At 45.9% G+C, this 27246-nt stretch overlaps 1 protein-coding gene across 1 annotated transcript in view; it reads right to left on the bottom strand.

Annotated features, from left to right (window-relative positions):
• Positions 1 to 26156, bottom strand: part of NHSL2 (NHS like 2) — a 122892-nt gene extending 96736 nt beyond the window's left edge. The window contains exons 1-2 of the mRNA XM_060270377.2: positions 26142 to 26156; positions 10715 to 11276 (exon numbers count right to left, since the gene is read on the bottom strand). Of these exons, the coding sequence (XP_060126360.2) occupies positions 10715 to 11276; positions 26142 to 26156 (577 nt within the window). The remainder of the gene's footprint in view (positions 1 to 10714; positions 11277 to 26141) is intronic.
• Between the last annotated feature and the right edge of the window lie 1090 nt (positions 26157 to 27246).

The following is a 27246-nucleotide window of genomic DNA, read 5'->3' as shown; positions in this document are numbered from 1 at the left end:
GAGGAGAAGGAGTGCTTTTTCAGCCAAAATGCAATTTTGAAGACGGTGGGAGTCTTCTTCTGTAGGTGGGATGTGCAATAAATTAGGGACATGCGGGGGGAGAGACCTGCAACCAAATATTGCAGTGTATCACCATCCCGAAACAAGAGTGCTCCTGTTCAGGGCTCCAGCCAGCTTTGAACCCCTATAGCAATAGTCATGCCTTGAAAGAGAAAAGGGAGCCTGTTCTTGGAATGGTAGAAGGGATGGACAAATATGTTCATTTCAGGTGGGGGTTGTTTTCCCCCCTGTTTCACATTCCTCTTCCACCCCAGTTTTAAATTCAGCCCTCCACATTTCTGCATAGGTTTGTTTTTATTTACAAAAAAAGGTCATCAACATATTAGTGCATTTCCCCCTAACATACTGTTGTACATGCAGCTTTGCTTAATATAGTTTTTTCATTTTATGGAAAAACATATAACATAATCCATAAGTGCAGAATTGAGAGGAACAGAGGAAGCGGCAGACTCTGAGTCCACCTAGCTCAGTACAGTACTGATTGCAGCAGTGTTTTCTGCCTTGGGTCTCAAGATGTTGTTGGACTCACCCACCATTGCTAACCATTGGGCAAGCTGGCAGTGGAAGGTGGGATCTATAGACCAACAACATCTGGGCACCCAAGATTGAAGAACCCTGGCCTATGACGACTGCAGTAGTATTCCAGGGTCTCGGGCAGAGAAAATTCTATCACCTGATCATTTTTAAACCAGTGATGCCAAGGACTGAACTTGCGTCTTCTACACACAAAGCATGAGCTCTGCTACTGAGCTACAGCCTTGATCCCTATTCAAACTGGGCACCACAAATATCTCCAAGGCTTTTCTGTGTATGCTGCACACCTCTGTTCCTTGCATGTTTCAGGGGTCCATTTATGACCTCTCTGCCAGGGGGCCTTCAAATCCTGGGACCAGTAGTGCTAGGGAGATTCTCAAATTTGCTTCCCCCACATTCTGGCACAGCCTGCTGCAAGCAAGAGTGTCAGGCTGCTGCTTTTTAAAACTGCTTTCCCACCCCCAGTACAAACCTCCCCCCCCCCACCGCCATGCAGGTTGGAAAGCAGGCGAATCTCTCCAGAACAACCACCCTCTCACGGCATGCAGAACTCACCCAGGATGCAGAGCCAAAAGTTCCACTCTGACTCAAACAGTTACAAGGGGAAGGAAAATAAAGAGTCAGTATAATCAGCAAAGTCAGCACCTTTTTTTTCACCCCGCAGCATCCTGCCTTCACCAAGGCCTTTTAAGCAGCGGGAGAGCTGCATCCTGTAACAATGTATTCGTTCTCGCCTTCAGGAGGGACAAGGCATCCTCCTGACTAGGACCGGCAGTACCTAGTTTCCAATTCAAGCACAGAACCCCCCCTTTCCACAGAATGTCAAGGGCAAGGGTTAGGGTGAGAATCTGTTAGGCATCAGCCTCTGTGCCAAAACAGCTTTTCTACAACTGGTGCAAACTGAGCCCCGCTTGAGTCCTGTCTGCACTATACATTTAAAGTAGTATTTTGTTGGCACCCATCTGTCTTGAGAAACAGTGGAGTGTGCCTCCGGGGGTGAAGTCAAACCTCTCTGTTAGCAACACCGCAAGTGACCGCCCCGGGACGCAAGGCTGGGCAGTGTGTGTGGAGGTTATGCCCTTCTCGTACAAGGTGCTATTCAACTGTCTTAGGGACTCCGCTCCGGATTTGTGTAGGATTTCCTTCTTAGCCTTTTCTTCTTCTGAAGATATCCTGCAAAGCCACAGAAGTTTAGGATCAGAGTTGCCTTTCTCCTAGATGGGCTGCCTTTCCAGGTTGACCAACCTCACCTGCCCCTCAATTCCATGTGTAGAAACTGCCTTCTTGACCATTGAACCCACTACTGGTCTCGTCCACTCAATCTGCTAGTGCCTATTTTTTGCATGCAGGGGAATATGACACCACTTAAAAGAGCCATGGTTTCCCCCAAGTAATCCTGGGAGCTGTTCTCAGAGTTGTTAAGAGACACACACACCCCAGTCTGTACCCCCTACTTCATTACTGTATTGTTAACAATATTTAAAAATGTAAACATCAGTTTGAGATACAAAATACTGATTTCTTTTCAGGGGTGCCAACTTGAATAAAATATTGTGGGGGCCTAGGTATACCCCACCCCACATAATCAATCACATGACACAGTGCACGCATACCATTTGAATGGCAATGGCCATCAACTGGGGGGGGGGCTCAGATATTTTATTGCAGGGGCCAAAGCCCAACAGCCCCTGGGAGTTGGCTCCTATGTTTCTTTTAGTAGCAAGTTCAACAACTTGTCGCCCAAAACTTTTGATCATTTGCAAATGTCACAATGGCAACATAAAGTTTGGACTGCAGCACATTCCGAAAAACTGACCAAGGAAGTTAAAGCCTTAGCAAGAAAGAGAGGATAGGATGATTTTATACAGGCGTTGCATCCTTTCATCACATACTCAACAGAACATCAAATACGGTGGACTCACATTTGAAACTTTGCAGTAACGCTTTCCCATAGGATTCTGTGCTTTGAGGGAGGGTGGGAGGGTAAATGTATGTTAAATAGGGGTTATGTTCTCATGTTCCTTTTGAAAAACCAATTAAAAACATATATTTTAAAAGTGCTACTCCCCCAGGATGGCCTCACAATGCATTATGAATTGCTAATTTTATTCCGACACCAAACATTTTATTTCACTGTACTCGAAAAAAATCATTCCATCTTTTGCAAAGCTAAAAGAAAAGAAGCAAGAACACAAGAAGGGTCCTGCAATTTCAGACCAAAGGCCTTTTTATTTCAGCATCTTGTTTCCCATGGTGGCCAACCAGATGCTGATGTGAAGCCCAGAAGCAGGACATCATCGCAAACAGCTGTTGTTCTCTGGTGAATGGTATTCAGAGGCATGTGGTGTTTGAACACTGAGCTGCAGAAGGGTAAATTAGATTAGGATAACAGCCAGGAGTTTAAACACCCGCCGCTCCCTTGGCTCTGATCAAAATCAAAGTGATCCATTCCTGACCAGCGTCTGTACAATCTATGTACAATCTATGTAAAAGGGCATGTTTGTGTGTCCTGACTTTTCTCCGAAACCGCTGGACCGACTGCATTCAAATTTGGAGACAATGTCACATGCCAATATGCGAGTGTTTGTATGCACTTTGCGTAGGCAGATGACACACCTATGGCAGGTAAAGCAGGTAAAACCCACTGTTCCCAAACACAAAACTCAGACACCCGGGGATGCTGGGAGCACAGGAGAGGTTGCAAAACAGCGCCCTCTAGCAACAGCTACACTGGTACTTCAGCTAGGAAACCTTCCCTCTCCATAGCATCTTGGCTAGGCTTTGCAGACTGGGCCGAGGGGGCGGGATAGGTCATGGGTTGGGACAGGGTGGGGCCAATCACAGGGATGAGCCGGTGAGGGGGGAGGGGCAGAATAGGTCATGGGTCGGGACAGAGTGGGGGGAATCACAGGGATGACCCGGGGGATGGGGCGGAGGCAGAATAGGTCATAGGTCAGGAGAGGGTAGGGGGAGTCACAGGGATGAACTGGGGGTGAGGAGAGGAGGGGGCAGAATAGGTCATGGGTTGGAACAGGGTGGGGACAGTCACAGGGATGAGCCACAGCAATGCATGGCCGGGCCAGCTAGTGTGTAATAAAATAATTAAAAATATGGGAGATAGGTCTTATACAGGCATCCCCAAACTTCGGCCCTCCAGATGTCTTGGACTACAATTCCCATTTTCCCAGACCACTGGTCCTGTTAGCTAGGGATCATGGGAGTTGTAGGCCAAAATATCTGGAGGGCCGCAATTTGGGGATGCCTGGTCTTATAGGTATATGACATCGTGCCTGGCTTTGCCCACAGCAAAAGTTCCTCATATTTGGAATGCCCTTCCCAAACAGATCCAGCAGTCTCATTTTGGTTAATTTTCCTCATGCAAACAAATGCATCTTTTTCTAAAAGGAAGATAGGTGTTTTTATAAAGTTGGCTTACAGATGTTTTGTTTGATGTTGTTTTATTTTAAACTGAATAGGTTGTTTCATGTGTCCCAAGTTTTATTGTTTCAGCTGCCAGGTGATTGGAGGTACGTATCTTCTTGAAAGAGAAATATAAATTACGTAAAGAAAGAATTTTGAGCCAGTGCTCAGCAGAGGTTATCCCCTAATCTGCTTTGCAGTTCCAAGGCTCAGATTATGTAAAACAATAAGGAAGAAGAGTGCCTTTAAGCATATACAGAATGTACTGGGGGGAGGCATGGCTTGGGTCTTTCCAGATTGTCCACTGTCCCAGAAACTCCTGTTTCAACAGTGGGGTTGACTGAACCAAAATGAAATACTTTTAGAGGCTGCATACACACAATACAGTGGTACCTCGGGTTACAAACACCTCGGGTTACAAACACTTCGGGTTACAGACTCCGCTAACCTGGAAGTAGTAACTCGGGTTAAGAACTTTACCTCAGGATGAGAACAGAAATCACACGCCAGCGGCATGGTGGCAGCAGGAGGCCCCATTAGCTAAAGTGGTACGTCAGGTTAAGAATGGTTTCTGGTTAAGAACGGACCTCCAGAACGAATTAATTTCATAACCAGAGGTACCACTGTATATTTAAAGCACATTTAAACTATATGACTTCCCCCAAATAATCATTGGAATGGTAGTTTACCCCCTAACAGAACTATAGTTCCCAGCAACCAAAACAAACTACCTGATTCTTTGGGTGATATAATGTGCTTTAAATGTAGGGTTATGTACATAGCCTAGTCTCATTGATTTATGTAGGTGAGTTTTTAGCACATAGCTTGTTTTCCAACCAAAGTGAAAAGGACTTAAAAGTGCTGGAACTTAAGCTGGATCATGTCCTACATGCTTTGCAGTCTTTGTATGGTTTTATTCTCTAACTACCCTGTGAAATTGTTTGACATTGTTCCCATTTTACAGATGGATCCTCTCCAATCCAGCTTCCTGTCTCCACATGGCTGACTTCACAGTTTTGCAGAGGACTGTGTATGCAGGCTCAGGGGAATGAGGGATTCACTTTCCCGTTTCCTGTAGTTCATTCCCAGACTCCAACAATTTAAAAATCTCCTCCAGTTTGTTCCCAAAGCCGCAGTCCAAAGCTGGAAACTCATCCACTCTCTGCCCTGTGTGAAAACAGTTCCTTCCTGTATGTTGGATCCAATTTTAAATGGTGTTCTTGCTTTAGATTTCACTTCTGCTCCCACTCATAACTTCCTGAATCTGAAAACCTATGAATCAACCCAAACCTCTTACACCCCTATATTCGAGAAGAGCAAAAGGGAGGATCCAATTACAAGAGCAGACATTTGGCCTTATACATGCACAGCCTGGCCTGAGCTATCGCACATCACTGCTTGTTTCCAGAAATAGTTTATAACATCCAGGTTTCAATCAAACCGAGCCGGCCCTACCATTAGGCAAGATGTGGGGAACCTTTGGCCCTCTAAATGCTGCTGAACGGCAAGTCCCATCAGCTCCAGCAAGCATAGCCAATGATGGGCATCGTAACTGTCTAGCAATAATCTGGAGGACAAAATATTCCCTACACCTGGTCTAAGTCAAAGCATATGCAACTGAAACAGCTACATATTGCTTCTCCAACATCTGGATGGGCAAAGGTTTCCCACACCTTTATAATAAGAATAAGAATAATTTATTATTATTGGCCAAGTACATTTTCCAACATACTTGGAATTTGTTTTGGCTACATTGCAATGTAAACATACACACACTGTTCCACTCACAGTACAAATAAGCAAAGAAACCCACCCTTAATTGACCTCCCCTTCAGCTACACATCTACAAATTTAACAATTTAATGGCACAAGGGAAAAACTGTTCCTGTGCCTGGCTGATTTTGTATATGAAGACCTGTAGCGACGTCCAGATGGGAGTAAATCTAGCATTCCCAGAAATCCATGTCCTCAGAAGCTTTTGAATGTTGGAAATTCAAATTGGCTGCCACCATTTTTAAAAATGGCTGTCTCCCAGGGAATGAAAATTACCTCCAGCAACTACATCTACAAGAAACACTTACAGAATGTTTGTGTGCTTCATTTAGCAGCTCATACTATTTGAGAGCTGCAGTGTTTAATTGTAACTCTGTGAGGGGTAAACTCCCAGGATTCGTTGAGGAATCCATGATTTTTAAAGTGGTATAAATGTGGGGTCAGGGTTATGTCACAAAATTGTTTTGAATTACTTGCTTAGTTTTATGAATTTTTGATCAAAAATATTTTTATCTCTCTTCGGGCGTAGTTTCATTCCTGGTGAGCCAAAATAGTGTAAGGTAGTAAAGTTCCAGACCAGGCCCAGAGAGGCCTGAGTTCAAACATGAAGTTCACTGGATAATCGATCTTAAGCCAGAATCTCTCAGCCTAGCTTGCTTCACAGGGTTTCCGTAAGGGTGAAAATAGGGAATGGGGGGATCTGCTTTTCAGAGCAGAAGGCATAGTTCACAAGTATGCAGACCACTTTTGCCCCATTTACAGATGTGGAATAAATGCTGAGAAAGAATAACTCCACAGGGAATAGACCCATAGTCCATGACCTTGTAGGTCCATTCAACTCTTTATTCAATGTTTGCTTTCAACCCTAGTTAAATGGCTAAACAATTCAATGTGTGACTCTTATGACTTCAGCGATACTCCATTGACTTAATCCCTCAATACACTGGTTAGATATTTTTATGGAACTGTTATTAAAAACACATTGGTGCAAGAAGACTGATCATGACCAAAATAACAGCATCATCATTAGAGGTGTAAATGATGGGAAATCTTATTGCACACTCTAGTACATTTTAAAATACAGTGGTACCTTGGTTCTCAAACGCCTTGGTACTCAAACAACTTGGAACCCAAACACTGCAAACCCAGAAGTAAGTGTTCCGGTTTGCGAACTTTTTTCGGAAGCCGAACCTTCTCCATTCTGAGTGTTAGGCTTCCGATTTGAGTGCCACACTTTCAGTTTGAGTGTTATGCTGAGGTCTGTCTGTTTTTGTTATTTATTTTGCGTTTTTGTTTTTGCAGCTCTTTGTTTTTGTGACTGTGTGGAACCCAGTTCAGCTACTGAATAGATTGATCATGTGACTGCAGTACATTGTTTATTGCTTTCATTTTATGGATCAATGGTCTCGTTAGATAGTAAAATTCATGTTAAATTGCTGTTTTAGGGGTTGTTTTTAAAAGTCTGGAACGGATTATCCATTTTGCATTACTTTCTATGGGAAAGCGCACCTTGGTTTTGGAACGCTTTGGTTTTGGAATGGACTTCCGGAACGGATTAAGTTTGAGAACCAAGGTACCACTGTACACTTGGCGTAGTTTGTTCAATACTGAAATAATGCAAAGTCACAAGAAAATGCTTTTTGGTCTACACTCTACAGAATAAAACCTCATCCCTAAAAGATGCTTTTGGCTCACTCTTCACATGTGGGGGGGAAATGGCAGCCCAGAGCAGATGGAGAAGCAAATGGCAACGGCAGGAGAGCTTGCTGGGCACTGTCAGAACAGTTGAAAACACCGTGCAGAGTTACACTGGAACTGTTCTCCAAGAAGGCATACTTTTTAAGGGTCCCTTTTTAAAAAAAACCCACCTTTGCTGAGCAATCTGAAACACAGGCTCCATGATTCTTTTTCAAACCCCTCTGGTCAGAAAGCCCAGTGGAAAACATACCAGAAACCAACAATAGATTGGGGAGAAGAGGAAGGGGAATAGACAACAAACTGTAAATTACACAATCAGTTGGAGGGATTTTATAGATCATCTCGCCAACCTCTGCTAGAGTTTCCCCAGCAGATGGCTCTCTAGAATAGATTCTGGCTGGAGACCTTCGGCAAGGGACACGCTTAGGCAATTGGTTCCACTGTCGAATTCCTCTTGAAATATTTCCTAACGTTCGACCAGAATCTACCTTTCCATAGCTTAAGTTCATTAGATGTAGTTTTGTCCTCTGGGGAATAGGAATACAAGGCTATGAACATATTAGTAGTTTAAAACACAGTAAGGTCATTTCTCCCTACTGCATTTCACATCTCATTTTGCACCCTGCTATACACACCAGAGAAAAGACAGGTGGTCACCTAATGCCTATTACGTCTCGCCTTGCAACCCCCCTCCCCCCCGAACTCATGCCACAAAGCCTTCACCTGGACATATGATGCCACCCACGCAAGTGCAATGGCTGTGAAGGGAAAATGGCTTTCAGGTAAGATGCTGGTTTGAGAAGAAAAGTATCATGCAACAATATTTCTCCAGAAACTACAAGGTAGCTTTAATCTGAGCCTTTGAAGCTGAGATCTTTCCCTGTCTGCATCTGTGCTTGAATTGTTTTAAGCTTAAAATGTTTTACATATTACTGGCCACCCTGGGCTCCTTTCAGAGGAAGGGTGGGTTATAAATTTAATATTTTGTTATTAATATCATGAGTAACATCAGAGCCGGCCCAGCCATTAGGCAGGGTGAAGCTACTGCTTCAGGCAGCAGCAGCCCCCCACCCACCCAGAACGCCCATGGGAGAAGCCTGCTGATATTACGGTGCTGATTTGGGGGGCAAGAGCATGTCCGTTCGGGGCAAGATCTCACCCGAAATTGTGCAAGATCTTCCCATTTTGCCGCAAGTGGTGAAACGGGACACATCAGCCCTGTGTAACATGTACATGGATTCAAATGCTAACAGCGGGAGTGCATTGGAGCCAGAGTAAAAGTCCAATATGTAAACAATCCAAGTTTTCCCTTCTGTGGGCAGACATACCCAGTTCCTTCAGCTCCCTTCCCCACAGGAGAGTTTCCTGCCTGTGGGTTTCTTGAAGGCATGTGCTGGACCTCAGTAAGAACAGGATGATGGACTAGATGTGCCTTTGGCCTGATCCAGCTGGGCTCTTCTTTCGTTATTATATTCCCTACACCTGATCATCTTCACTGGCCTACTGCGAACCTATTCCAATTTGTTTTCATCATCTTAAAGTTTGGCACCCAGAATTGGGTGAGGCCTAAATACCAGATAAAGTGGGCTAAAGGTAAAGGGACCCCTGACCATTAGGTCCAGTCATGACCGACTCTGGGGTTGCGGCGTTCATCTTGTGTTATTGGCTGAGGGAGCTGGCGTACAGCTTCCAGGTCATGTGGCCAGCATGACTAAGCCGCTTCTGGCGAACCAGAGCAGCACACGGAAACGCTGTTTACCTTCCCGCCACAGCAGTACCTATTTATCTACTTGCACTTTGACGTGCTTTCGAACTGCTAGGGAACCGCCGACCTTCTGATTGGCAAGCCCTTGGCTCTGTGGTTTATTTAACCCACAGCGCCACCCACGTCCCAAAGTGGGCTATTGAGGCCTAAATACGAGATAAAGTGGGCTATTACTTCCCCTGACTTAGAAACTATTGTTCTATTCACACATCATTACCCTGCTGCCCTGGGCCTCTGGCCGCCATACTTTGTTAGGGGTTCTGCAAACTTGTAGCTCCATGAAAAAGTAAACTATAGTTCTCATAACAGTATTCTTTGGGGAAAGCCATGTGTTTTCAATGTGCCAAATGTGTCAGTACTTGAATGTAAAGAATCACTGCTTCGCCAGCATTTCACTCCACAGGTGCATCTTGTTTCGAACCATTTTAATTTTTGTGCGTATCATCTTCTTTTGGCTACTTGACCTATCTTTAAAAATATAACAAGAGCTCTGCTGAACCAGCCCAAATGCCTGTCCAGTCCAGCTTTCCGTTATCACGACGGACAGCCAGAAGCCTCTTGGAAGTCCATCCGCAAGCAGGTAAATAAACAGAAGCACTACTGCCTTTGACAATGAAGGTGGGACGTGGCTGCAAAGTTGCAGCAAGCAAGCAGGGTCAGCAAAACCACCACCACTGTCATGTTAGCAAGTCCCACTCTCAACTTTCCTCTACTACAGCTACAAGTCAGGAAGAAATCCTCCTCACCATAAGTGTGGATTGCAGCCTTTGCATTTCCAAACATTGGGGGGGGGCAGGGTGGCGCTAGGAAAAGAGATAATTCTTTTCTTTTAAAATGCCTCTGAGCATGGGCAAAGGGCCTATTCTTTTTCCATCACAGGATGTCCAGGACATAAATGGTGGATTTCAGAAAGTTTTGAGACTGACATCTGACTCTTTTGAGAGTTAACTCCTTCCTCGCCACCCCACCCTCTGGGTCTGCAGAGAGATACTTGCACAGGCTGGCCACCTGCTCTACTCTACAGAGTAGAGTCCTCCATTCAAATGGCTGTGAGAGGACAAGTCCTCTGATTGAAACACTGAGCCCCTGTGCGACCCCTGCTTTCTACGCAGGGGCACAAGGAAAGTGTGGGTGAGCCCACGGTCCGACTCAAGTCTGGTTTTAAGATAAGAGAACTTAGCGAGGGAGAGAAGTATAGAAGTTGCCCTTCACAGTGACTGCTACCCAGAGAGCACACCGGCCGGGCACAAGCCAGGTCACCTGCTCGCAGTCTTCATTGCATTTGGGTGACGCCTTTCCTCTTCTAGTGGGGTGTAAGTACCGTAGCTGCCTTACAGCACATCCCTCCCGCCCTCTCCGCCTTGGAAACAATCCGCGCGCCCTTCTAGGAGTGGCCCACGTGCTATTCCCAAAGAGCGCGGTGGCCCTGCCTCGACGGGGCGGGCGGTGACTTTTCTTTCTTACCTGCCTCTCGAGACGCCCCGGGGCGGATTAGCCCGTGGACTCTGCAGAGGCGGCTTCGAAGCCGGTGGGCGCGGCGGGCGAGCTCCAGCAAGCGACCCTCTAGGTCCGCGAGCAACGCCGCCGAGTGTCCGCAGAGATCGGCCAGCTGCCGGAGCAGCGCCAGCGTCGCCAGGCCGCACACGTCGTGGAGCTGGGCCAGCGGCAGAGCAGCCAAGCGAGGGGCGACGGCAGCGGAGGGGAGCAGCCGGCGAGGTTCCACCGTGCGCTTCCAGAAGGGCATCTTGTTGCCCTTGTTGCCCTCCGGAGAGGAGCCGCCGTTGTCCGGGCGTCCCTCGGAGCGGATCTGCTGAGTGGAGGTCGGTCGCCGCCAGGCTGCTACTGCTTTTCTAGACCAGGAGGAAGGTGACGGCCGCTCGTCCGACGGGGACTCCCAGGAGCGCTCCGGTTCCTCCTCCGGTTGCCCGGGACTTTGAGGCAGTAGTCGAGTTCTCCTGAGCTGCTTCTCGAGCCTGACCAGCCTGGGGAACGCCTCGCCTCGGCGGGGAACCCCGAGGAGGAGCTGCTAGTATAACCCCAAGGGATTAGAAGGGGCGGCTCTCTTATTTCCCGAGCAGATTTATTTTGGAACTGTCGGTGGTAGCAGACTTAGCAAGAAGCGAGAGGCTGTAATGACATCATCAGTTTTGTTTTGCAGCCTCAGTTCGTGAGTTGCTCTCTCAGGCCCACCCTAAGAGCGCGAACGTCCCCTCGCCAGAGCTCAGAGCCAGCCGGATCCGATGCTATGTCACTTCAGAAAAAAGTCCTCCTTGAAAGGGTCAGGACGGCGAAGCCTTACTGGGCGCGTGTTCCTCACACACGAATGCCAAACCGAATGTACATTAATGGGTGGGTGGGGGAATTCTCCTCTATTTGGCTTTCTGCCCCGCGTGAAGAGCAACGTCCACAAGAAAACGTGTTCCACCACAGATAGTTATACTTCCCCCCATGTTTTCACCGGGTGCATTAGTTAAAACACCTGCGATTTTGCCAAAGGCAAACCTGAGAGAGGGGTGTGTGTGTGATTTTCATCAGGAGAGAAGTGTTAGGCTCCCATACATACGGGTCCTGGTCCTGCACCCCTTCGCTAACTACTGTACTTGCATTTCAAAAAAAAATGTGCATTTCAGATTCAAAGACACATAAACTAGGTTTGACTGCAAACTATTTACACTTCACCTGAGAATATAAGTCTGTGTGTTCACATTAATATTGGTGGATCTTACACCGATCCTCCAGCAGCAGACACCCTGCAAGACTGTGCAGCCCAGTGCACTGATTCAGGAACAGAACTTCAGGAACAGTAACTTGAGTTCCAGGTGCTTTTATTATACACAGCTCTGTCATCTAACACACACTAACTATCTCCAGACTCTCTCAAAACTCCCCAACAGCAACCTTGCAGTATCATGCTGCTTATCAGGGAACTTTCATCCAATCACAGCCTGTTGCTAGGCCTCTAGGTTGCTGGGCAAACTTTAGTCCCGTAGTCCAGCCAATTTGGCTTTCTAATTGCTTCTCCAAAGCTGCCTTACTTTCTCAGACTTTAACAATTAAAACCTTAGGGTGCAGATAAGTTGTCCGCCACTCAGTACTTGCTAGCCTTTCAGATTATCATGATTTCATTAGTGTCAGATTCGTTTCTGTTTGTGTACATAGTGTTAATGGGGCAGGGATACTTTTACTCTATGCCAGTGGTTCCCAACAGGTGGTCCGGGGACCCCCAGGGGTCTGCGAGCTATGCCAGAGGGGTCCTCAAGATCCTATTAGAATAAAAAATATATTAAATATATTTCGTATGATAACAGATTTTTTGTTTTGGCCGCTTCCTGCATGAGCAGAGTCTAGCGCAAAACTAGAATTAGCTAGAGGCGGTAGTTCTGCTGTATGCCGCAAGGACTACAAGAAACTTGGAGATAAGGCAATGAAAAAGATCCTTCCATTTGCAACCACATATCGGTGTGAGCAAGCATTTTCTTCCATGTGTTTCATGAAAAACAAATATAGGAATCGGCTCGACATGCGGTCGGATTTCAGAGTGAAAGTTTCAAGTTTGGAACCTAATATTTCAGAAATAATGGACTCAAAGGACAGATTTAACTCATCTCATTAAGAACTGAAAATTAAAACTAACTGTATACTGATGGAGTACTCTGTTGTAACTGTAAAAAACGTATAAATATAAAATATAAAAAGACTCTTAATTTGGCTCTCACTTTTTAATTTTAGGATTAGGAATTAATGGGGGTCCTTGTCACAATAGCGGCTCGATGAGGGGTCCTCGAGAAAATTTTGTTGGGAACCCCTGCTCTATGCAAAGTCACACCTTGGCTACAGGTGAATTAAGAAGAGCTTAAGGATGCCTGCTAGTGTTAAGCTCATTTTAGAAAGGAAAACATCAAACAGTAATATTTTATAGCAAAATACAGGATACATAATGCGTTTTGAATAACGTCATGTGAACCTTAACCCAGCACTGGAAGCACTGTGATTGTACAGTAAATGTGAGTGTGGACACAGCCTAAATCCCATTCACCCAAGTTGGAATTAACCCAGGTGGCGCTGTGGTTAAACCACAGAGCCTAGGGCTTGCTGATCAGAAGGTCGGCAGTTCGAATCCCCGTTGAAGGGGTGAGCTCCCGTTGCTTGGTCCCAGCTCCTGCCAACCTAGCAGTTCGAAAGCACGTCAAAATGCAAGTAGATAAATAGGAACCGCTACAGCGGGAAGGTAAACGGCGTTTCCATGTGCTGCTCTGGTTTGCCAGAAGCGGCTTTGTCATGCTGGCCACATGACCTGGAAGCTATACGCCGGCTCCCTTGGCCAATAATGCGAGATGAGCGCGCAACCCCAGAGTCGGTCACGACTGGACCTAATGGTCAGGGGTCCCTTTACCTTTAAAGATGCCAACCTAGCAGTTCCTGCCAACCTAGCAGTTCCTGCCAACCTAGCAGTTCTAAAGCACGTCAAAGTGCAAGTAGATAAATAGGTACCGCTCCAAGTGGGAAGGTAAACGGCGTTTCCATGCGCTGCTCTGGTTCGCCAGAAGCAGCTTAGTCATGCTGGCCACATGACCTGGAAGCTGTACGCCAGCTCCCTCGGCCAATAACGCGAGATGAGCGCTGCAACCCCAGAGTCAGTCACGACTGGACCTAATGGTCAGGGGTCCCTTACCTTTACCTAAAGATGGACAAGACTGAGCTGTGTGTGCAGAAAGCAACTGTGGGGTTGCACCCTCAGCTTTTGGCTGAAGGCAGCCTTGGGAAGCTGTGGTGGGAAAGATGTGGGAACTTCCCCTTAAGATCTGTCCCTGCCCTCAACTGCAGAAAAGAAGTTAGAAACCATCTTGAAGACTCCTTCCTAGAAACTGTAGGCACCACCAATGAACTATTATTCCCAAGGAAGTATATGTCTGATTGCAGACTACAGTAATGGCATTTCCAAACTCCTAAAGTTCTTATATCTCTTCCCCCTCTAAAAGAAAAAAGAGCTACAGTAGTAGGATTTTCAGAGTTTGTCCACCCTGGAATTTATTGTGTGTTTGTAGCTATTTGCACTCCCATTTAACTTGTGTCGTTCACATGACATTACCCTCAGACAACACCAATCTTGATGCTTTGTCAATTCGGATTTTACATGATGCAGGGATAATCCAATAAATTGGAGAAAATCATCTTGAACACACTACTCTCATTTGTTTCCATGGCTTTCAGTGAGTGGATCAAATGTCACTTATAACTGATGCGTTGAGCCGCAATCTGAAAAGTATGGCATGTGCTGAGAATTTACAAATGTTCTCCTTTCTTTTCCAGCATGCTAGAAAGGGCAGGGCAGGAGCTCTTAGAGATCAAAAAAGGGATCTCTAAGAGCTCCTGCCCTGCCCTTTTGATCCCTTAGAGTTCAACAAAACCAGAAAACAGTACAAGTAAATATACGACTGGTATACAATTGCCTGACTATGTGCTTTAGCACACTTCTTGGGTGGAGAGTGTTTTTACATACAGTGGTACCTCTACTTACAAATGTTTCTACTTACGAACGGAGCTCCGTCCGCCATCTTGGATGCAGTTTAAATAGGATTTTTTCTACTTATGAATTTTTAGACAGGGTTTTTCTCCCAATGCATTCCTATGGGATTCGACTTACAATTTTTTTCGACTTGCGGATGTGCATTTGGAATGCATTAAATTAGTAAGTAGCGGTACCACTGTATTAAGAAAACAAAACAAGGTGCACACACAGCTTTTTTTTTTTTCACACATGCCCTGTCAGTACCTAACTGGCATCATAGAATCAACAACCAAGAATGCAGCAAACACAAAGGGGAATGCCTGCTGGTATGAACGGGAAAGAATGGAGTTGCTTCTTGTACACAAATTCAAATACCGTATTTTTTGCTCCATAGGATGCACCTGACCATAGGATGCACCTAGTTTTTAGAGGAGGAAAACAAGAAAAATTTTTTTTGCTTTCTATTCTCCTAGGCATAGCAGTCAACTCCTAGAGGCCTAGGTGCCTTCCCCTCCCCCCCCATCAAATATTTGAGGAAGCTTCTTTTGCAAAGGGGGAAAGCTCTATTTTTTTGAGGATCAGCTCAAAGTTGTGCAGCTTTTTTGCAAATGGGAAAAGCCCCGTTTTGGCTGGGGGGGGGGTCAGCTCACAGTTGTGAATCAAGGGGGAAAGGTCCATTTTTGAGGATCAGCTCAAAGTTTTTGAGCTTACCTTGCAAAGGGAAAATATCCTGTTTTTATGGGGTTCAACTCACAGTTCCGTAGCTTCTCTAGGAAAGGAAAGGGACCCATTTCTACAGTTTCCAGGCAGATAATCTAATCAGCCAGTCACATGTCTCCCTCTGCAGACAACAACTGAGGCCTAGGCAAGGGGCCGGGAGAGGCCAGGAAGAGCTAGCTCTCTTATCTCCCTCCCTCTTGCAATCAACTGCTGAGAGGGTTCCTTTCAACACTCTCTTTCCCTCTTGTTAGCCTTTAGCTCTTTCTAATTTTTTTTTTTTAAAAAAAGCATGATCTGCCTTTCACCCCGGGCAATTCAGTTCCAGGGACCACACGTTCGCTCCATAAGACGCACAGACATTTCCTCTTACTTTTTAGGAGGAAAAAAGTGTGTCTTATGGAGCGAAAAATTCGGTACATATTAATGTCAACTATAAAGGTAAAGGGACCCCTGACCGTTAGGTCCAGTCACGGACAACTCTGGGGTTGCGGCACTCAACTCGCTTTACTGGCCAAGGAAGCCAGCGTACAGCTTCTGAGTCATGTGGCCAGCATGACTAAGCCGCTTCTGGCAAACCAGAGCAGCGCACGGAAACGCTGTTTACCTTCCCACCAGAGTGGTACCTATTTATCTACTTGCACTTTGACGTGCTTTCGAACTGCTAGGTTGGCAGAAGCAGGGACCGAGCAACAGGAGCTCACCCCATCGCGGGGATTCGAACCACCGAAGTGAAAATGCTCTAATGTTGAAAACCACCTTTGTTTTTAGACCAAGTTCTATGGTAGGAGGAACATTGTAACTCCCCAGAACCTGCTACCTCCCCTCATTCAGCGGGCACTTCCAGACAGTCAGCATTTTCCAGTGAGATTCAGTCGCATACCGGCAAATTAAAGTGGCACAACTAAAGTTTATTTAAAGCACTTAATGTAACAAACCCACCCACCCAAATTGGGACTTTTGGCAACAAGAAGGTGATGGAGGAGATGCACTGAATGAATGTTCAATAGATAACATCATCTGAGCTCCTCACAAACATGTGAACAAGCTCAATAAGACATCTGCGAGTAGCCACTATAGTAATTAATTTTGGCATGTGAGCCTACACCCACAGCCCTATCCTAACTGGGCGTGTATGCGTGTGTTGTGCTCTTTCTCAGTTGTAGCACATTGTTATGTGAGCAGGTGTTCACAAAACACATTTGCACATATTCTGGTAACACCAGATCCTTGATATACCTCAAAAGCATACATAATGGGACTTCTGATGGGTCATAAGATGAACTTCATTCATTATTACACTTCAGAAAAATAACTATGTATATATTCGAGTATAAGCCGACCCGAATATAAGCCAAGGCACCTAATTTTACCTCAAAAAACTGGGAAAACTTATTGACTCGAGTATAAGCCGAGGGTGGGAGCTATTGGTAAATTTCAAAAAGAAAAGTAAATACCATCCTATGCCTTTCCCAGCTGTCGGTGGCGGGGTGGGGGGAGAAGTGGCGAGGAAGGATCCCTTCCTTGCCGCTTCTCCCTCCCCGCCGCCTCGCACGGAGCAGGCATAGGACGGGGGTTTCGAGAGTCACAGCGCAGCACTTCCCCGAACCCCCGGTCCTGTGCCTTTGTCTGCCGCCGACTGCCTCACTTGAATATAAGCCGAGGACGGCTTTTTCAGCACATTTTTGGTGCTGAAAAAGTAGGCTTATACTCGAGTATATATGGTATTTTAGGGCAGGGCCATGCCAGCATTTGGTGCTTTGCAGCTCTATCCTATATTATCACTTCTCTATACAGTATACAAGTTTCCTACAGGTGAACATCCATCCTGATCTGCTTGCACAAAGCTTATGCAGGGGTTAGATTATGCCCACACTTTATTGAGGATTTCCCTCCCAATTTGATGCTAATGCATCAATTAACACCCATCCTGATTTGCTTTTGTGGTATTTCTGCACCTTCCTAATAATCATTTATTCATCACACATTTTTCAGTGCATTTCCCCATTGCTCTCCTGACATCAAAAAGTCCATTAAAAAAAATGGATTTGCTGCACTGAGCTGGTAAAGCCACTATTTCTCATTCTAACCTAATTAATCTTCACCACTCCTTCTGTGTCCCCCTTGGGTGCTCTGAAATTGGCTTGGGGGGGCTGTTCAGAAAACCCCCAGAACTTGCATAGGAGCCAACTTCTAGGGGCCAAGGGGTCTTTGCTTTCCCCATAAAATATTTGAGGGGGCTGTCCCACCCCCACCCCCCAAAATTGATGGGCATTGTCCTTCAAATGTTGTGTGTGCACTGCATCATGTGATTGATTGTGTGGGGGCCCCAATATTTTATTCAAGTTGGCCCCCCTGCCCAGTGTAGGGCAAGGAGAGGGGGATAGTTCCATCTGGCGAATGGAAACGCTTGCTCAGACAAAATGATGAGAAGAGCGTAGGATTGAATTCCGCCCATAGTAGTTGACTTCAGTTTGAGACTGTGCAGCTACTGTAAAAGCATTACTGAGGAAATGCGGGTGCCACATTATGAGGTAATTCTGTGAAGGTACCACCAGTTAGTACCACCAGAAGGTACCACTTCGTATGTGCTCAGAATTCTAAGTCCCCTTTTGTTCTTCTTTCTGCTATCATTCAGATAGGGGTGTCTTTGGGGGGCCTGAACTCTTAATACTCTGTAAAGCACATTCATGATGATACACAAATACTAATTGAAAAACAACAGTTGCCTTGTTTCTATTCACATTTCCTAACCTCAGCATGGGGGGAGGTGGCGGTATATCATTTGGATAGGTCCTTCCACTGCTATTTCTGCTGGATCCTTCCTTTCCCTCCACCTCCAGCTACCTGCAAGTTGACTTCCAGCGTGATAGTTTTAGAACAATGCACACTCAGGAGACAAAAATGCAGTCTTCCAGTGCACAAAGTGAAATGAAATGAGAGGTGGATGGTTATAATTTATTGAGCAGTTTTAGATTGCCGTCTGCTGGCCATGACTATTAAGGCAAGTATCCCAAACAGCCTGGCTGGCTGGCTAGCTGAGAGCTGAAGCAGAAGCCCCCCCCCTTATTATTTCATTATTCACATATTAGGCATTAGGAAGAAATTCAGTTAAGTTCACAATGAAAGGTGACTCTATCTAGGCCAGGCATCCCCAAACTGCGGCCCTCCAGATTTTTGGGCTACAACTCCCATGATCCCTAGCTAACAGGACCAGTGGTCAGGGATGATGGGAATTGTAGTCCAAAACATCTGGAGGGCTGAAGTTTGGGGATGCCTGATCCAGGGGCTCATCCAGACTTCATTTTGTGGTGTGTTTCTAAGAACAGGTCCCATATCCTCCAACATTCCTCAGAAGAAAACAGGGACATTTTTTTCCACTCCACCCCCCAACAGACCCTCCTCACCACCTTTCGTTTTGTGTCCTGTCCCTCTGAGCATTTCCTATCAGAACAAAGGCGAATGCCACCAACATTTCACCAATGGGACATGCACACATATCCACCACCATTGAGATAAGATAAGATAAGATAAGATGATAAGATAAGATAAGATAAGATAAGATAAGATAGATAAGATAAGATAAGATAAGATAAGATAAGATACCTTTATTGTCATTGTCCCCTTGCGGGAACAACGAAATTACTCATTGTCAAGTATGAAATATCCTAAACAGGTGGCAGTAAAATACTAATAATGCTAGCTTCGATTTCAGCATTTCGAGGCCCAGGGCAAGTGTAACCGGCTGCCCCACACTCTGCAAGGACCTGCAAGGTGTTGCTAGTAGTATAAAAAGCTCTCAACAGCTTGGGACTGGTTTACTTGTGGGATCAACTTGCCCAGTGTATGTCCATTGAACCACTTCAATCTGTGGAACTGCACTGTTATGGATGCCGCATAATGCTAATTCCACGCTTGTAATAAATACATCTTTTTGAGTGGCAGCACCTACACTTTGGAACTCCCTGCCCATTGAATTAGATGCACACATTCGCTGCACGCTTTTCAGTGCCTGCTTAAAACATTTTATGTTTAGGCAAGGCAATCCAGACCTATAGAAGTTATATATATATATTATTTCTTTTTTTAGCTACTGTTAATTTTACTCATCTTTTGAATATTTTAAAATACCTACTTTTCTTTTTTAAAAAAACATACACATTTTAATGTCTTATATTATGTTTTATATTTTTGTAAACAGCTAAAAAGTTTGTGTTTTTTTACAAGCAGTATATACCGGTATGTGCATGTGTGTGTTTTAAATAAATAAATAAATAAATAAATAATACATTTCCAAGTGAATTCAATGCCTGCGCTGAGAATTTATATTGCAGTAGTAAATTTGAATTTTACCCAAAACTATCACCCATCTATTCCTCATGGCAGATCTTATGAAGAATAATTTGAATTATTCTGCACCAATAATTAAGCATGCTAACATGCAGTAGGCCAGAGATCTCTTTAACACTTAACTCTGCTCTAGTTAAATAAGCAGAGGTAAATTGTAATACATCTAAAAACATACACAGAATTTCTGCACCCAAAATTAGCATTGCTCTAAAGGCATTTAAAATTGGCAAATTGATCCCATGAGCTTAAATTTTGGGAGTCTATTTAAGGCAACTTAAATATGCAAGCAACTGGTTTCTGCAGAAAAACTATATACCAAGACAGCAGTATGATTTCATCTGCTCTTTTTCTTTAGAACATTTACCATTTGTGCAAAGTTTTTTCTCTTACCAAAGACCACTATTTTGGATTTAGCACCGTTAATAACTAGAATCGTTTTTGTACAGAAAGCAATAAATGTCTCAATAACTTTCTCATGCTGTCTTAAGATGTCGAGAATAAAATAATATGATCAACACAAAGTAGTACATTTACAAGTCTATCCAGAATCTTGGGCATATGGATTTTTTAAATATGAATGTAGAACTATATTTTTTTCATATAAAAATGGAAAGAGAATGGATTTAAAATCCAGCCTTGTTGAACTCATTTACATGCAGGAATCTCTGCAAGAACACATTTCCAGCCTGTATGAACTGTCAAACATGTTTCTACACAAAGCACCCTTATTTTAGAAAGGAAGTCTCAAATCGATATTTGCTTTTAAAAAATAATTTCTCCTAGAGACAACTTCTATTTATAGAATCAAAACTGCACTTAAATCAATAAATGCAGCTGGGCTGCCTTTTGCCGCATATCCTATATAATAATTTGCAAGTTGTCCCTGCGTCCAAGCTGTCCCGTGTGTCCCTGGGTCACTGCGCATGTCCCCCAGGGACACAGGGATTGGACAGCAGAGACTGGACACACACGCGCGCGCGCTCTCCCCCCCACCTACCGTTTCCCTGCGGCCGCCAACCGCTGATCCCAGCCGGACTGAGCGTTGGCGGGGGGGGGGGAGAGAGCGCGCGCGTGTGTGTCCAGCAATGTCTCCTTCCTGTCACTTCCCGTTTCCCGGCGGCGGCGGACCAAGGGGACCACGTTTCCCGTAGGCGACGGGGAAAGCCTGGCCGCCCTTGAGGAGCCCGGCGCCTCGCGGACAACCCTCCCTGTCTCCTTGCTGTCGGCGGCTGCGGGAGAGGTACGGAGGAGGAGAAAGCAGCGCTTTCTCCTCCTCCGTTCCTGTCCCCCTGCCGCCAACAGCAAGGACAGCAAGGACAGGTCCCAGGGTTCGGAGAAGCGCTTGCGCAAGCGCTTCTCCGAACCCTGGGATGTCTCCTTGCTGTCGGTGGCTGCGGGAGAGGTACGGAGGAGGAGAAAGCAGTGCTTTCTCCTCCTCCGTTCCTGTCCCCCTGCCGCCAACAGCAAGGACAGGTCCCAGGGTTCGGAGAAGCGCTTGCGCAAGCGCTTCTCCGAACCCTGGGATGTCTCCTTGCTGTCGGTGGCTGCGGGAGAGGTACGGAGGAGGAGAAAGCAGTGCTTTCTCCTCCTCCGTTCCTGTCCCCCTGCCGCCAACAGCAAGGACAGGTCCCAGGGTTCGGAGAAGCGCTTGCGCAAGCGCTTCTCCGAACCCTGGGATGTCTCCTTGCTGTCGGTGGCTGCGGGAGAGGTACGGAGGAGGAGAAAGCAGCGCTTTCTCCTCCTCGGTTCCTGTCCCCCTGCCGCCAACAGCAAGGACAGGTCCCAGGGTTCGGAGAAGCGCTTGCGCAAGCGCTTCTCCGAACCCTGGGATGTCTCCTTGCTGTCGGTGGCTGCGGGAGAGGTACGGAGGAGGAGAAAGCAGCGCTTTCTCCTCCTCCGTTCCTGTCCCCCTGCCGCCGACAGCAAGGACAGGTCCCAGGGTTCGGAGAAGCGCTGCGCAAGCGCTTCTCCGAACCCCAGGATGTTCTAGCGCCCGTTATTGAACGGGCTGAAATACACTAGTTAGTTATAAAGTGGAATACTGTAAAACAATCATCTTGCTTTTCAGGAGTCAAGCCTGCTGTTCAACAGGGTTGCTAATATTTGAAGGACATTCTTAGCATCGTGTTTGGGTGATTTATCACTTAGGCTGATTAGTCTGATATTTACAGTTCTCAAGTGTTGGTACAATGCGGTCTGCCAGGAGTGGACAGCTTGGAGGTCCACTCCCCTGACCCCTGGTCATTTGTGTGTCTGTTGCTTACCAGGAAGTAGAGAGCAAGTGGCAAGGCGGTGGCAAGGTGCGAACACAGCAGCAGAACCAATCCTGTTCTCCTGCTGCTGCTTTTGCAACCCCCTGCTTCCTCATACTAAGTAGCAGCAATGTGACCGGAGGTTAGTTGAGTGGTGGTACCCCAACATGCTGCCCATGGCTGGTCCTGACTCATTCAAGAATCCTCTTCAAGAAGAGAAGAACCCTCTGTTCCTTTGCTACAACTAGTTAAGTCTGTGTTTTGGGAGTGAAAAAATACAGTAGATGGTTCCAAAAACCCAGACCTCCAACAGGTGGAAGAATAATGAATTTGTTGTTGTTGTTTAGTCATTTAGTCGTGTCCAACTCTTCGTGACCCCATGGACCAGAGCATGCCAGGCACTCCTGTCTTGCACTGCCTCCCGCAGCTTGGTCAGACTCATGTTGGTAGCTTCGAGAACACTGTCCAACCATCTCGTCCTCTGTCGTCCCTTTCTCCTTGTGCCCTCTATCTTTCCCAACATCAGGGTCTTTTCCAGGGAGTCTTCTCTTCTCACGAGGTGGCCAAAGTATTGGAGTCTCAGCTTCAGGACATATCCTTCCAGTGAGCACTCAAATAATGAATTGCACCCCCTTATTTAGAAATTCACCATCTTGTCCCTTAGAAGGAAACATGGGGAGTGGGCACTAATATAAGCTCCTCCTCCCAAGACTTTGGGCCTCTCCACATCATCCATGATGATATGTGATATCAGGGTGGTTTTTACACTACCCCACTTTCAATACAGTTTGTGCCCTGCAAATGTATTGGAGATGGACATACTCCTTTGTTCCCAACTGGTGAACATCCCATAGCTTCCTGCTGATCACCACCCACCACTAATCATAGAATTGTAGACTTGGAAGGGACCACTAGGGTCATCTAGTCCAGCCTTCTGCAATGTAGGAATATTTTGTCCAATGTAGGGCTAACCCACAACCCTGATTACAGGTAGGTAGCCGTGTTGGTCTGAGTCGAAGCAAAATAAAAAAATTCCTTCAGTAGCACCTTAAAGACCAACTAAGTTTTTATTTTGGTATGAGCTTTCGTGTGCATGCACAATTCTTCAGATACACTTGAAACAGAAGTCAGACCCTTATGTATATACAGAGGGTGGTGGTGGGGGGGTGGGAATGGGTGATGGGCTGATGGGAGTGGTAAACCTGTAGATGGCTGTTAACGACTGCTGATGACTGCAATTGGTCCTTGCTTTCCCCCCCGCAGGGTTATTTTGCAACAACCCTGAGATCAAGAGTCTCGTGCTCTACCGAAATATGCACTGTTATTGCATCAATGTGTTGCATAATGCATCTGCAAAAACACACCAGTGTGGTGGGATTTTTTTTTATCTGATCCCACTCATTCTTAGGCATTAAGCTGAGATGGCATTTAAAGTGTGTAAATGTGATTGCACTTGAATCCCTCATGCAAAATACGGATAGTCAGGACGGAGGCACCCTGCATTTATGGGTCATTTTGAGGAATCTTTGGAAAAGGACAAATTGCTGGATGACCTGATGCAAGAAGTAGATCTCTGAGCTGTCTCACAACTTGCCAAATATAAACGAGGATGTGATAATCAATGGAGACAAAGTGAGTGACTTACCACTTTGATTCATTATGATAAAGAAGGACCTGGAGCTTGTTAAAATCTTCTTGTCTGAATGTAAGGAGCTGTTCACTACAGAAATGGAAAGTTGTAAAAATATGGGTTTGTGCATGGATCAGGAGGAGACGCTTCCCAAGACAAGCTGCTGATTTATAAATCCTCCGACAAATGTCTACAAACGAGTTGATGGGAGGAAGGGGAGTAATGGGGGGGATTTAAAAAATGTAAAGAAGGATGAAAAATCACAGCACTATAAGAAAATGACGTTGGAAAAAACACACATTTGAAATGTGTTAGAGGGAACTCCAAATTCTGGTGAACAGAAGCAGTTTAGAAAAGAGAAGATAAGAGAGAATAAAACCAGAGTCCAGAAATATGGACAGGCCTTGTCTGTGTGTGCTTGATAAAAATCATGTGAACTTTTGGGAAATAACTCAAGGAGTAAAGAGGAGGGTTCAGCTGCAGGGCACAAAAGATCTGGAACTGCTATAGGGAAGGTGTGTGTATGCAGTTCTGCAGCCTGTGTGGTGAGGCACAGCCACCCTCCAGAGACTAATGTCATTGCAAGACAGACAACCAAGCCTCAGTGAAATGTGATCACTGTTCCTGTGCCTGGGGCCCAGGTAGGCAGGATTCAGGAACACCAACTTTTGCTGCAGCCTGCTTTGAGCACTACTTTGATTTTCTCTCATTAGCATGTGGAAGGGAGAGAAGTGTCACTCAATGGTGATCAATCAGTGTCAGTTCTGCTTATGGTGATTGAATGCAAGTCAAGTGAGCACCTGGGTCCCACAGGCTTTTTTCTTTTCTAAGCACGACGAGCGCATTTAGAGGTTGGAGCACTATATGGTGTGCCACGTGGGGCTCCCCTTGAGGAATGCTGACACGCTTCGGCTGATGCACAATGCAGAAGCTTAGCTGCTAACTGCAACGAGACCACAGGAGCATATTACGCTGATGGGCCAACATTTGCATTAGCCTCTCAACAGCTTCCAGACAGGCACCAGTGAGAGAGCTGGTTTTGATTTGTTAAAAGCTTAAATCAGGGGTGAGGAGCCTTTGGCCCATGGGCCAGATTTGGCCTGGTATGGGTCCCGATTTGGCTCGTGAGGTGCTTTCCTCCAAACAACGACCCACCTTCCCCACAACTGATATCATATGTGACGGCAGAGATGCAACGGAAAGTTGGGGTGAGTTCAAGCCACTGATCAACAGTTGATGGGCAGTGACTTCAAGCCTGCTAGATCGGCCGTAAAACCAAATTTCCTCTTGAGGAAACCCATTGCACAGCTAATCCCTCTGGTCCACAGGCTGCACTGTAGTTCCCAAGCACCCAACATTTAACGGTTGCCGGTTGCTTGTGAAATGCTGCATAGAGGACAGGTTGTCAAAGTTGGCTTGCAGTCACCAACCCCCAGTCTAAATGATTGGCACCTGACTATTGGCAGAGCACCTGCTTTGCATGCGGAAGGTCCTTGGTTCAATCCCTGACATCTCTAGTAGGACCTGAAGCCTTGGGAAGCTGCTGCCAGTCAGTGTACACAATACTGATCTTCTCTGACTCAGTACAAGGCAGCTTCCTTTGTTCTTCTTTCCACCATCTGTAAGGGTAGCATCAGACTGAGTGCCTATGCGGAAGTAACTGCAGCCAGCTCATCCATGCATATAACTGGTTATGAAAGGAATCTAATCACATCAGCAAGGAAATGCCTGGAGGTGGAGACTCACAGAGCATTGCACTTCTTATGCCACAATTAGAAGGAAAAAAAACCCCTGCATCTTCCTATACTGCACCACTGATCAGTTTCCCTAAACTTTCACGTTATAATTTTGCTGCAGGTTTTTTTCCCTCAGAAAACTTATATTTCAGTTTCAAAGGTTTACTAGCCTTTGAAGTTAAAATTATGTCCTCTTCAGGTCTTGCTTCTCCCATGGCAAGGGGAAGAACAGGGATGTGCTGACTAGTTCTGCCCTCTTTGGTGCACTGTTCTAATTCATGCAGGGAACCTCAATAAATACAGCAGACTCTCCACTGCAGACATATGCCATCCAATACAGGAATCAGTATAGGGGGAATAATCAAACAGGGAGATTGGGGAGATCATGACCACCCTCCTCCCTGCCAGCTTCTGCTGCCTCCCCCACAATCACTGTCCAGCAAAACCTCTTTTGAACAGCAATGACAAAAAACAGACAAAGCCCCGAGTAACCCTTTTTTTTGGAAGATTGGCACAACTATATGGTTCTCAAGAGGGTGTACCGGCCAGTAGGTGGTGCTGGTCATCTATTCACGAAATCACCTTGTGCATTTCACAAACAGTTTTTTTGGGAGAGATATTAAGGGCTTTCCCCGATTTACCATATCTAGTTGCCGTTTCAGCCAACATTTTATGGAGCGAATTTGTAGCTCTTTACCTGTGGGTCACACATAACGGCTATTAGAGAGTTGAGTTTTGACTCCTACACGACTGGTTGCTTGTGTCTGAACTGAGAAAAGTTATGCGGCTGTAAGCACACCCCTCAGATACCCAGGTATTCCTCCAGCCAGTAAACGTCAGCATTTTAAGTATGCACACAAGGATAGCCTTTTCATATCTTTCCCTGTTTGTATTTAATGCCCACTGCTCTAAGAGGAACAGCCTGTTTGTCCGAGCTATGGCAAACCTGGTTATTGTGATGCAATTTTGTCTGCAGATAATGCTTGCTATCGTGAGCAGTACTTTGATCTAGTACCGTCGCCTCTGTCTGCCACGTCTCTCCTCTGAACTGAGCTCGCAAACTGCCAGCCCACACCAGTGAGAGGGAAGTGGCATGAAACAGATGTTCCCAAAACACACCCATCAATCCAAAAGCAAAACAAAAAACCAACCAGGGCAGAGTTTGTACACATGCCACGCCAATGAAAGTGCTGAGGATCCGTTCCAGATCTTTTACAAAATTTGGATTTTTTGGTGCTAGGCTAGAAGAAAAAGCTGTTTGTTTGTTTTTAAAAGCACATTATTCCAGATTATTATATTAATAAATATGATGTCATGTGACAGCGTACCAGAAATAAAACCTGGGGGGGGGGGAAACAGCAGCTATACTACTCTTAATGGTAATAATAGGTAAAGGTAAAGGGGCCCCTGACCATCAGGTCCAGTCGTGTCCGACTCTGGGGTTGCGGCGCTCATCTTGCTCTATAGGCCGAGGGAGCCAGCGTTTGTCCGCAGACAGCTTCCGGGTCATGTAGCCAGCATGACAAAGCCGCTTCTGGCGAACCAGAGCAGCACACGGAAACGCCGTTTACCTTCCCACTGTAGCGGTCCCTATTTATCTACTTGCACTTTGATGTGCTTTCGAACTGCTAGGTGGGCAGGAGTTGGGACCAAGCAACAGGAGCTCACCCCATTGCAGGGATTCGAACCGCCGACCTTCTGATCAGCAAGTTCTAGACTCTGTGGTTTAACCCACAGCGCCACCTGGGTCCCAATGGTAATAATAATAATTCTATTTATAACCTCCGGCCATGTTTTATACC

Source organism: Zootoca vivipara, chromosome Z2, assembly GCF_965207765.1.
Source record: "Zootoca vivipara chromosome Z2, rZooViv2.hap1.1, whole genome shotgun sequence".
Taxonomy (NCBI): Eukaryota; Metazoa; Chordata; class Lepidosauria; order Squamata; family Lacertidae; genus Zootoca; species Zootoca vivipara.
Note: the sequence above shows the minus strand (reverse complement) of the source record. Positions and strands in the feature narration are given on the sequence as shown.